Source organism: Lutra lutra, chromosome 6 (assembly GCF_902655055.1).
Source record: "Lutra lutra chromosome 6, mLutLut1.2, whole genome shotgun sequence".
NCBI lineage: Eukaryota > Metazoa > Chordata > Mammalia > Carnivora > Mustelidae > Lutra > Lutra lutra.
The window spans coordinates 81,042,209-81,054,313 of record NC_062283.1 but is presented as its reverse complement, the minus strand read 5'-3'; the positions used below and the strand labels follow the sequence as shown (position 1 = coordinate 81,054,313).

The 12,105-nt window shown below is 36.1% G+C and overlaps 1 protein-coding gene across 1 annotated transcript in view; it reads right to left on the bottom strand.

Moving 5' to 3' along the window:
• Positions 1 to 12,105, bottom strand: part of LAMA2 (laminin subunit alpha 2) — a 672,905-nt gene that overhangs the window by 501,244 nt on the left and 159,556 nt on the right. Inside the window, 1 exon segment of the mRNA XM_047732179.1 lies at positions 4,378 to 4,548. Coding sequence (XP_047588135.1) covers positions 4,378 to 4,548 — 171 coding nt within the window.

Here is a 12,105-nt window from a genome sequence, read left to right as displayed (position 1 = left end):
TGTTCTGTTGAAGCTAAGAAAGGTGTCAGGTCTTTATAATGACAGCAAATACCATAAGCAAAACCAAATATCAGATAAATGCCCTTGTGGTATCAGTGGTGCTGAAATTGGCACATTAGAAGTCAGAACCATGACTGAAATATTTCTGACATTGCTTCTGAAGAAAAATAAACATCACAGCAAACATTCCCCAAACATCCTCAGGAATCTTCTTTATAGACTGTGGGTTTAATATGTGATCAAAAAACACACACACAAAACCCATTTCCAAATCAAATTTGTGGCTCTTAGGTAATTCTGAGAGAAGCTATATAATTGGAAATTTTGATATCTGCCACCTCAGGTCAAATTGATATGAGAATTAGTCACAAAAATGAAGACTGGGAGATGAATCAACAATTAACCATAATCCCCATTATAAAAGTTTAATCATAATTAATTTGCAAATACAGATTAATTGCTGGCATACTTCCCTTATTTAGAATGAGATAGAAACTTATAACATCCTCAACAGGGATAGCTACACAAGTCAATCTAAGGGCTAATTGCATCAGAAAATTGGCAAAGGAATCATTGATGAGGTAAATCTTTCAAACTGCTAGTTTTTAATTGGGAAGCACAATCTATTAACAGGAAGTTCAAGTTTCCTTTTCTCTTTATGGCAATTGAGTACTGGCCTGCCAGATTTGTCCTAGCTGTTCAATGAATTTGTAAAACTTTATCATCTGTTGCTCCAACTTCTCCTAAAATATATTCATGTAGTTTATTGCTAGTTGCTCAATCTTACAGGGTATTGTTCTTTCTAAATTTCTAGTTTCAAAACAGGACTTTGAAATGTAATGAAGTTTGTACCTTAAAATTAATCACACAAAGTAAATCCAGACTATAAGTTTAAAGAACACTTCAGGTAAATAAAAATGAGGAAACAGAAAGACTACCTCCTTTATAGCTTCCTTAGTTACTAAAATATTCCGTTCACCTTTGTGTCAATATAAAGCTATGGGATAGGCTTGCCTAAATGCAGATGTCTTCCAACTGAGACACAAGACTGAAGGGGGAAGTGACAGAGTCGCTCTTGGACTCAGTTTGGCAAATGCATCTCATCCATTTTTCCAGCCAAGAGTCTCCAATTATTTTCCACCCCAGTCTCTGCATCTGCTTTCTATTCTGTCTCGTAACTGTACATAGTTTCTTGTCTTTCTTCTTTCCTGGAATACCTTTCCCTCTAATCTCAGGCAATTAGGCTTTTTAATGCCCAACTAAGTCTCACCACCTTCTTGGAAACTTCTCTTGATACTTCAGTTCCCACTAATGTTTTCCTTCTCGGAAATCCTACATCACTTATAATATGTAACCACTACGTATATAAGACCTGAGTTTATATTTGTTTAATTGCTTTTTATATCCAAACCTTATCTATTCTAACATTTGACTTATAGGCAGGAACTATAAAGATGTATATTTATATTTATTTACATACATACATATATACACATATATACACGTATACACACACACAATTTTAGATACTTTAACTCGCCCTCTCTACCCAGCCCAACCTAAACACACATTCGCACACTCCCAATCACCTGCCTACCACTTCCACCCCATCCCGACCATTTCCATGCCTACAGGATTTCTCACATTCCTCATGAAATCATCAAGGCTACCAGTCTAAACCAATGGCAGTTTCACCGTTATCAGGCTTCATTTTCTTCCCTAATGAACCTAAATCTCATAATCCTTCAATTCACTTATCTTCTGGCCTTTGCTTCCATTTTCTTGCCACCTTATCCTTCCATTCCACTTTCTCTGTAAAACTCCATGAGGCTCAGTTCAAATATTTGATTCCTCCATTTTACCCCATATGGAATTCTTAGGTTATGCTCATCATGGCTCAGCAATTCTCCTATTCCCTGAAAGCAGTTAATAAAAATTTTACTTCTTTCCTTGACAGAAGACCCAGATACATATCTTAATGAGAAAATCAAGAGCATTAAATAAGAATTCCTGCCTAAATACTTCCTTCTATTTGCTTCTACTCATCCTCCCTCTTTCTGATTTGATCAGTTAAAAGGTATGTGTCTCCTAATTTAAAGCTTTCCACCTGTTTAGTGACTCATCTGTTTTTACCTCTAGAGAACTACTGCCCCCACCTTTATCCTCAACTTTATCCTCAACTTTCCTGGCCTTTCCTTTTGGCACTGAAGTTTGCTCAAATGCTTCCTGACTCTGAAAACCTTCAATATACTACATGTTCCTCTGTCAAAGTCCTCCATTCTTTTTCACATCAAGGATATTTGAGGGAATATTCCTATAATCCTTTCTTTCCTCTTTACCACTCATTTATCAACTCTGTGGTGTGACTTGCCACCATCAATCCACTGACTGCTTTAACAAGGTTCCCATATTGTCAAAATCAAGAAAAATCTATATTGCACTTTTCTTACTCAATTTCTTGGAAGCAGTTAACACTGAGGATTACTCATTCTTCCTGATAATTCTTTCCTTCCTCACATGCATGGTGCCTGAATCTTCTGACTTCCTTCCTTGGATTCTGTTTCTCTTTATTGACTTTCTAGATTCCACTTAACCTACCTCCCTTCGCTTTTGATGTTTCCACAGGGCTTTGACCTGGGTCCTTTATCCTTATTGTTCTATACAGAAATAAGCAGACAGGTAAGATGTGTTCCATCACTCCCCACTCCTATGCCCATATCATCATAATCTACATCATAGAAATAACCAGAGCTGTTAAAAGGCAAGGAAGTTTTCTGATGGTCACCATCTTTTTCTTAATCTTTTTGTTTTAATATTCTGATACACAGGACCACCAACTTTAATCACAAAGGCCCCAATTCTCCAAATAAAATATTTTTAGCATCTCTAAATTATACAATAGAGAGGTGACTATGCATTCTTCCCTTAACCCATTCTGATAAAGAATGCACAATACCTTCCAACTTTGTTTTGAGATTAAAAAAATGTAGGGGCGCCTGGGTGGCTCAGTGGGTTAAGCCGCTGCCTTCGGCTCAGGTCATGATCTCGGGGTCCTGGGATCGAGTCCTGCATCGGGCTCTCTGCTCAGCAGGGAGCCTGCTTCCCTCTCTCTCTCTCTCTCTGCCTGCCTCTCTGTCTACTTGTGATCTCTCTCTGTCAAATAAATAAATAAAAATCTTTAAAATAAAAAAAAATGTAGATTGTGAGAGAAAGCTTCCTTCGTTTATTAAGTTTTGCAACTTAAAAAGAGAAGGAAACTAAGCAAATTTTAAAACACCATACTTGTGAAGTTTTATCCCCATTATAACTCACCTCACTGACATCACGTATTTACATTCCTAACCTTCCCAATATATATATTTGATAATTTCTCAATGTGTATCTCCAAATCAATCTCTATCTCTAGAATTCTTGCACACCATCCTTCCCTTCTCTATATAAGCTCTTTACCTGTTAAATCAAATTACTCGTAATTAACTGAATGTATCCTGCTGTTCCATACCTCCAAGACTTGCACATGCTTTTTCTTTTATACTTTTCATCTTACTCCTATTTTTTCAGTACATGGGTCACTTTCTCCCAGGAATAGTTAGATAACCTCTCTTGTGTTCCCTTAACACTCACTTTACTTTTCTGCTTCTCTATTTCCCCTCTAAGTCTGTTAAGTCAAAGGCTATGTATGATTTACCATGATGCTTCAATACAATGCATTGCTAGTAGCAGGTGTTCAAATGCTTGCCGAATAAATACATAAATGAATCTGAGATATTTGTGTAGTTCACAGAAGCCAGCAAGAGGGCTTTGTATCACACCTGTCCTAAAACACTCCTCTTGTGGTATTTAAGTACCTCCATAATCTGGTTCCAACTTCTGGACAAAACCCTTCTTTTAGTTAGCTTTCATTTGCACCAGGACTGAATTTCTGACACTTCTGTCTCTCCTTCAGGCCCCTATACCGATTCTTTACTTTGTACTTTTTGCCCATGTCTTCATTAATTGAAGGGAAGGACCACACCTTATTCCTGCTGGATCTTCACTGGAGTACCTAGCACATAAGTGACCCATGAATGACTAAAGCTTGCATTAATAACACATCCACATACTATTCTGGAGGCAGTAAACTTAATGACTGACACAGGTCTTCAGCTAGAAAACATTCCTCAAGCAATGCACCTGGTACATACAAAGAACTCTGACAATGGTACATATAAAGAACTCTGACAATGTCAGAGAAGGAGTATAAAGCATTTCCCAATGGAAGAAAAATTCTAGGAATTTGGGAGACCACAAACCCTTGACTTTAATGCTACTTCAACTCAAAATCTCTCAATTACAGAGCCTAGCCAGTGTCATGCAAATACATACTAAAATACATACGGTTTGGATTGCTGCTATTTTGATTGCAGATTCGACACTGGGGGTTCCTCACGGGCTGCCCAGGGACATGCTCTACCAATTTGCAATACATTTCAGGTCCTTTTTCTCCACATGTTGCATTTGTGGTGATAAGTGCATTAGAAGCAAGATTCAGGACAGCAGGGAATAAACCTGGAAAAGGACAAATGAAAGATTTGTGGGCCAGAATCAACATGGTTATGATTTTGCTGCATTTTAAGATGAAGCTAAGATAGGATATTTTTCAGAATATTAATTAAAAATTAAATAATCAGTATTCAAAAATTGAATATTTGACTTAATTAAGTACTCTATACAAATAGCATGTGTTCTCAAATGAACATTTCTTTTTGGGTCTTAAATATAAAGTCTAAACCTATCTTAATTTTTAACCTCTAATACTTAATTAGGAAGAAAGTCCCATCTCTAACACACACTTAAAAAAAAAAAAAACCTTGTTCATGTTATCAGCAAAAGATCCTTCTTCCATCTCAGCTATTTTATATCTAGTAGTAAACTATAATCATATATAAAGATTTTGTACAAGTTGCATTTATGTTTTTGTAGTCATTTTTATGCTCCAATTATTATTTAGCATTAAGTGGTTGTTATAATTTCTTTATATCTAAACTAGAGAAATGAGCAAATGATGAAAAGATTTTGGAAAACCATTCTTTACTGTCTTCTGTGCTATAAGGCCATATTATATGGCAATATATTATCAGAAACAATAAGTATAGTAGTCTATGATCATACTACCACTTATTTCTTAGATACAATAGAAGTTTAAACCTGCTCAGATAAAATCACAGAGACTCACTTGGTGTAGAGTTGAGAAGTCCCTCATTCCATATGAACTCGGGTCTTTACTTTCTACAACTCGATGTCAATTTTGCTTCATACGTGACTAGTATTTGTATTTTATGGATCTCTTTTCAATGACAATATATTAAAGACATTTATCAGAAGCCTCTCTAACTGAAAAACTTGTCTTGGAGAAAGTACATTTGAGATTAAAGATAATTTGACTCAATTTGTATGAGGAACATGCTAACCATCTAGGGGGTCTCTGCTCTACACACATGCCAAGTAGGTCTACATTAATTTAACCCCTGATAGAGAGTTCTTTATTGACTAAATCTCGTGTCCTCATGTGTTACTGAGATCCCTAGGGTTTTGAGTTCATAAGTGTTTTCTTCCCTATCTTCAAACCTCAGCACATCCTAGGTACAGAGTAAATACCTAATATATTTGTAAAATGAATGGATTATAAATACTGGCCACCTAAATATTCTTTGCTTCATCTGTATCCTCATCCATCATCACCATAGGTATTATTGAATGTTTATAAAGTTTCAGGAAATACTCTGCAGGCACTGTTCTAGCACTCTATCTTCCTGTACTAATTTGCACAAAAGATACCCTTATGAGTTACATGCTATAAATACCCTTATTTTATTGAGATGTTCAGTAACTTACCCAGGATTGCAGCTAGCAAATAGCAGAGCTGTGATCTGACCCCAAGAAATCTTGCTCCAGAGTCTATCCTCTTAATCACTATACTGCATGTTCTCTACTATATCATATGAAACTACATATAGTGTTAACTTGTGGTCCTGGTTGATCTTAGAACTGCACTGAAAGAAATAACAGCACATCAAATATAAAAGATTTTTAAATAATTTTGATCTCTTTTGTAATCACTTTCAAAGCTTCAAAGAGGTAAGTGAATGCAAGACCACAATTATCATCTCAGTCACTCTCAGGGTATCCCCAAAAGTTGTCTCCAAACAATCTCTCTCTTCCCTCCTTCACACACTTTACCAGTCTCTAAAATCCGTCTGATTCTGCTGCTCCAATCTTTCCATGCCCCGCTCTCCCAGCCCTCCTGACTTGTGCTTTCCTCCTGCTAATAGTTACTTGGGGTTTCCAATTTTTCCATGTTTGCCAGATGTTCAAAACTTTTTTTTAAGAAATTTTTTTTATTATGTTCGATTAGCCAACATATAGTATATCATCAGCTTTTGATGTAGTATTCAATGATTCATTAATTGCATATAACACCCAGTGCTCATCAGATCGTGTGTCCTGCTTAACGGCCATCAGCCCTTATCCCGACCCCCCATACCCCTCCCTTCTACAACCCTCAGTTTGTTTCTCAGAGTCCAGAGTCTCTAATGGTATGTCTCTCTCTGTGATTTCTTCCCATTCAATTTTCCCTCCCTTCTCCTATGGTCCTCTGCATTATTCCTTATATTTCACATGTTAGTGAAACCATATAATAATTGTCTTTCTCTGCTTGACTTATTTCACGTAGCATAATCTCCTCCAGTTCCATCCATGTCAGTGCAAATGGTAGGCATTCAACCTTTCTGATGGCTGAGTAATACTCCATTATATATATAAACCACATCATCTTTACCCATTCATCTGTTGAAAGACATCTTGGCTCCTTCCACAGTTTGGATATTGTGGACAGTGCTGCTATGAACATTGGGGTGCATGTGCACCTTCTTTTCACTACATCTGTGTCTTTGGGATAAGTACCCACTAATGAAATTGCTGGGTCATAGGGTAGCTCTATTATAAATGTCTTGAAGAACCTCCATACTGTTTTCCAAAGCAGCTGTAACAGCTTGCATTCCCACCAACAGTGTAAGAGTGTCCCCCTTTCTCCACATCCTTGCCAACATTTGTTGTTCCTTGTCTTATTAGTGTTGGCCATTCTAATTGGTATAAGGTAATATCTCATTGTGGTTTTGATTTGCACTTCCCTGATGGCAAGTGATGTGGAGCATTTTTTAATGTGTCTCTTAGTCATTTGTATGTCTTTTTTGGAGAAGTGTCTGTTCATGTCTTCTGCCCATTTCTTGACTGCATTATTTGCTTTTGGGTGTGAGTTTGAGAAGTTCTTTACAGATCTTGGATACTAGCCCTTTATCTGTTATGTCATTTGCAAATATCTTCCCCCATTCTGTAAGTTGTTTTTCAGTTTTTTGACTGTTTCTTTTGCTGTGCTAAGGTCTCAATAGTTCATTTTTACTTTTGTTTCTCTTGACTTTAGAGACAGAACTTACTTTTTTACTTAACCGCCATCACTATCGTATTCATTCTTCCTGATAAGTTTATTTCTCCAACCCCCTCATTTTTCTCATCTGTATGCTCTGACCCCACTCAATGAGACATTCTACCAATGTGACATGAATACAGCTAATATGATCAGATGATCACAGGTCAGAAAAATATTAGCCATTCATAAAGATACTGTTACATATTTCATGAGGAAATGTAGAGTGTTTTCTAAATGGTAAAGTACTGTAAATACAAATGTTATTTATTATCTTTATTTTTTAGTTTTACTTATATAGCAGGCTTATTGGAAACTACCTCAATTTTGTGAGGTTCACCACATTACAAATTTTAAAATAATTTGATCATTCCCAAAGCATTATTTTATTCTCTAGATTGGAAAGAGATACACAATTAAATAAAGTTTGTCTTTCTCTTCTGTCATTCATCACCATTTTGCATTTAACTGTACAATTATTATTTTACCAAATATGCACTGAGCATGATATACTAGATACCATAAAAGATTTGAGAATGAAAACACTATTAAGATAGGCTTATTGCAAGAAGAGATGTGAGCTGAATCTCAAAGGGGAAATAGTAGTTTATCTGGTAGAAAAAAGGAAGAAGAGAAGAGCGAACACAGCAGGCAGAGGGAACAGCATAGGAATATGGACTTGTTTCTGAAAGCTTATGTGAATTTTGAGCGACTAATGGAGTCATTGACTTTATAGTTTTTTTTTAAGATTTTATTTTATTTATTTGACAGACAGAGATCACAAGTAGGCAGAGAGGCAGGCAGAGGTGGGGTGGGGGGTGGGGAGCAGGCTCCCCGCTGAGCAGAGAGCCCAATGCGGGGCTCGATCCCAGGACCCTGAGATCATGACCTGAGCCGAAGGCAGAGGCTTAACCCACTGAACCACTCAGGCACCCCTATAGTTGTTTTAACCAGTTAGATTAGGTGATTGTTTAGAGACAGATACAGCTTCATGTGTATAGATATACAGATAGGGCTGCAGATCTAGACACATATAGATTACACAGAGTATACATAATGGTTCACATATACATCAAAACAATCCACTGCCTATTTGTCACTGTTAGTAATTTGTTTTAGTGGGTTTCTTTTTCCAGGCTTTTAGTGTACAGTGTAGAACAAAATAGGTAAATAGAAGGAAGACATATGTCAGGCATCCTGTTTTCAGGTCAAAACTCAACCTCTGGTCTTGCTGGCCTGCAGAATAAATTTAGGTAGTTCAACCCCTTCTATAAGTCCTCCAAAGCCAGTTTACTTATACAAAAGGCATCTCAGGCAGTGGCCATCCAACTCTAATGCCCCAGGACACTGTCAGTTTTGTTCTGTGATTTTTGTCTCCTTCCTTCCTCAACTCTGTCTAGTTCCAGCTTTGACCCTGACCTTTAGTCTGTTTCTCCGTTTCACAGGTATGTGTAAGACTCCCCATGCCCTGCTTTGGTGCAGTCTGTGTGGGGCCTGATTTGAGCTGGCTCGACCTGCACATTCTCAGGTCTGGCCAGAAAGGAAAGATGGTGAATGAAAATTTTCTACTGTATATTGTGATTGTGATGTCTGAAAATATAGAATCGGATTACGTCCCAATTACCACACAGAATTAAATGAATAAAATGTGAGCAAAATGACATGGGTATAAAAGAATCACAGGTAGAGAAGTAACACTGATTCAAGCTATTTCATATTCATTAAGTGATAGGACTTAATTGCTCAGTCACCCCATTGTGTAAATCTTATCAGTCTCATTTTACAAATGAAGAAAGTGCAGTTCAGAGAAGATAAACAATTCACACAAAAATAAGAATTAGTAAGACTGATAACTAAGATCTGAACTCAGCCCTTTAACATAGAAGACTTATTCTTCTCAGGGCATGAAGAAGAGCCAAAACCTGGTCCTCAGCTTATCAGCTTACATATTTAATAGAAGAAACAACTTGTCCCATTGCCACCCCTTTGTTGCTTCATAGACTCTTCTACTCATAAACAAAGATATTAATAAAATTTACATTTATTATCTTTCAGTTCTTTCCATTGACTTGTTTGTTAAGCTTATTGATCATATACTGAAAATTAAGCTTTTCAATTTAATTGCCCTGCTTTGTGGCCAAGAACAGTTGCCTTTTGGAATTGTATCAGCTATATTGCTGTTTATTTTTTTTTTAAATCAGTAATTTATATCGGTCAGGGAAGGTATCCAATTAGTTGCTAACAACCAATTTGAAGAGTCAGTCAATAGCTGAGTTTTTATTGAATCTTCATCAGGTTGTATTATAGATTGCAGCCCATTTTCATTACATGTTAAATCTACTAAGCAGTACCTATTCATTCCCTTTCAAAAGCAGCAGAGCAATATTTATTGCTATATTCAATGTGGGTTGCTTGGTTAAGATTATGTAAACACTGTGAGTGTAAATGAACTACAAATAGATAGTGAGCCTTTATAGAGTATTGACTTGGAGCTTCTTAATTCAATCTGAGGTCATGTAATGTTAATGACATAAAAGCCAGTCATCATTACCCATACGATTATGACTGACATTTTCTTTCTGAATAATATCTAAACTAAGTAAATTTAGTTGGATTTGTGGCATAACAAAAAAAGTCTGAACAAAAACAAATAACATTTAGGGGCACCTGGGTGGCTCAGTCATAAAGCCTCTGCCTTCAGCTCAGGTCATGATCCCAGGGTTCTGGGATGGAGCTCTGCACCAGCCTTCCTGCTCAGCAGGAAGCCTGCTTCTCCCTCTCCGACTCCCACAACTTGTGTTCCCTCTCTCACTCTCTGTCAAATAAATAAACAAATCTTTGAAAAAAAGAAAAAAGAAAAAGAAATAACATTTATTCTCCCTGTATTATATATTTTATTAGAGATTAGAAGATGATCACTATACAGAAAATAATATATATTCTGTTATATAATGTAGACATTTAATAAATAATCTAGAAAAAGCTAAATTATAGCATGTGAAAAAAAGAAATTTTTTACAATATGGCAAATATTTAGAAAGCTCACCAAATTTTCACTTGGATGTTTTTATACTATATTTGCTAGTCTAAATATTGTGGTGTGTTCATACACATATGCATAATTGTACTGATTTGTAACCTCAAAATCCCACATCCTGGTTTCAGAGGGCAGAAGCACTTTTAAAACCTACATATAGAGGTTCTATTTTTAATAATTGTGGAGTGGCTCCCAGGGCATCAAACCCTTCACAGATTATAGCTATGAATTCTGAAAAAATTATATATATATACATATATATATATATTTTAAAGATTTTATTTATTTATTTGACAGACAGAGATCACAAGTAGGCAGAGAGGCAGGCAGAGAGAGGGGGGGAAGCAGGCTCCCTGCTGAGCAGAGAGCCCGATGTGGGGCTCGATCCCAGGACTCCAGGATCATGACCTGAGCCGAAGGCAGAGGCTTTAACCCACTGAGCCACCCAGGCGCCCCCAAAATATATTTTTTAAAAAACCCCAAATACCTGAAAACAATGGAGAACCACCCAAAACAGGTAAGGTGGGAGGGACGTATGCTTAGAAAAAGGAAGATATTGAATGTGTTTCAGACTGCACCAGGCACAGTGGTGAAAACTCAACTAGAATTCCACAGTTCCTCTCATCTATCTTTTTCTAAACAATCTTGAAAAACCACAGAGCAGAACTAAGAACAACAATAGCTGCAATAAACTGAGAAAAAAAATACTGGAAAAGAGAAAACCATATAAAGTAACCAAAAACATGTATATAATCTCTTCCCAAATCCTTCACTAATACCAGAACTGAATTTAGCTCAGCCTGTACTCCAAGTTGGGCTAAAAGAACAAAACACAGATCTACATTAGCTGCATTCCACAGGGGAGACTACAATTTAGTGTTTGAATCCACACAAGTTAGCTAACTGATATAACACAAAAATAAAAAATGGAGACTATTCTTCAGAAAAACCTAACAGAATCTTTGAGTTTTTACAATTTATCATTCACAAATGTCCAGACTGTATTTTTAAAAAAATATTATACATACAAAGAAACAATAAACCACTACCCATATTTAAAGAAAAGCAATGAATAAAGAACAACACTGATATCAACCCAATGTTGGAGTTAGCATACAAATATTTTTTAAGTTCCTTAAACCTATGATCAAAGGCACACAAAAAAATCGTTATAATGAAAAGACAAATAGGAAATCCCAGTAGAGGAATACAAACTAATATATATATATATATACATATATGTATATATATATATATATGTATATATACACACACACACACATACATATATATTTTTCTCCTAGAACTGAAAAATGTAGTATCTAGAATATTAAAAAAAAAATCATAGCATGAGATTAATAGTAAATGGGAGATGAGAGAAAAAATAGTGTAAACAAACTTGAATATAGAGTGACTTTTTTCCTAAGTCTGTAAGTACATTTTAATGTTTAAAGAAAAGATTATAATATTGCACGGGGCAGTGAGGGTTACAATGTATGTTAATGTAATACAGATGACAATTATAATAAAGTTATGGTGGATGGAGAGATCATGGTAAGTAGACCTATATATTTCCAAGGTTCTTATGCTTTATAGTAAGTGGCAG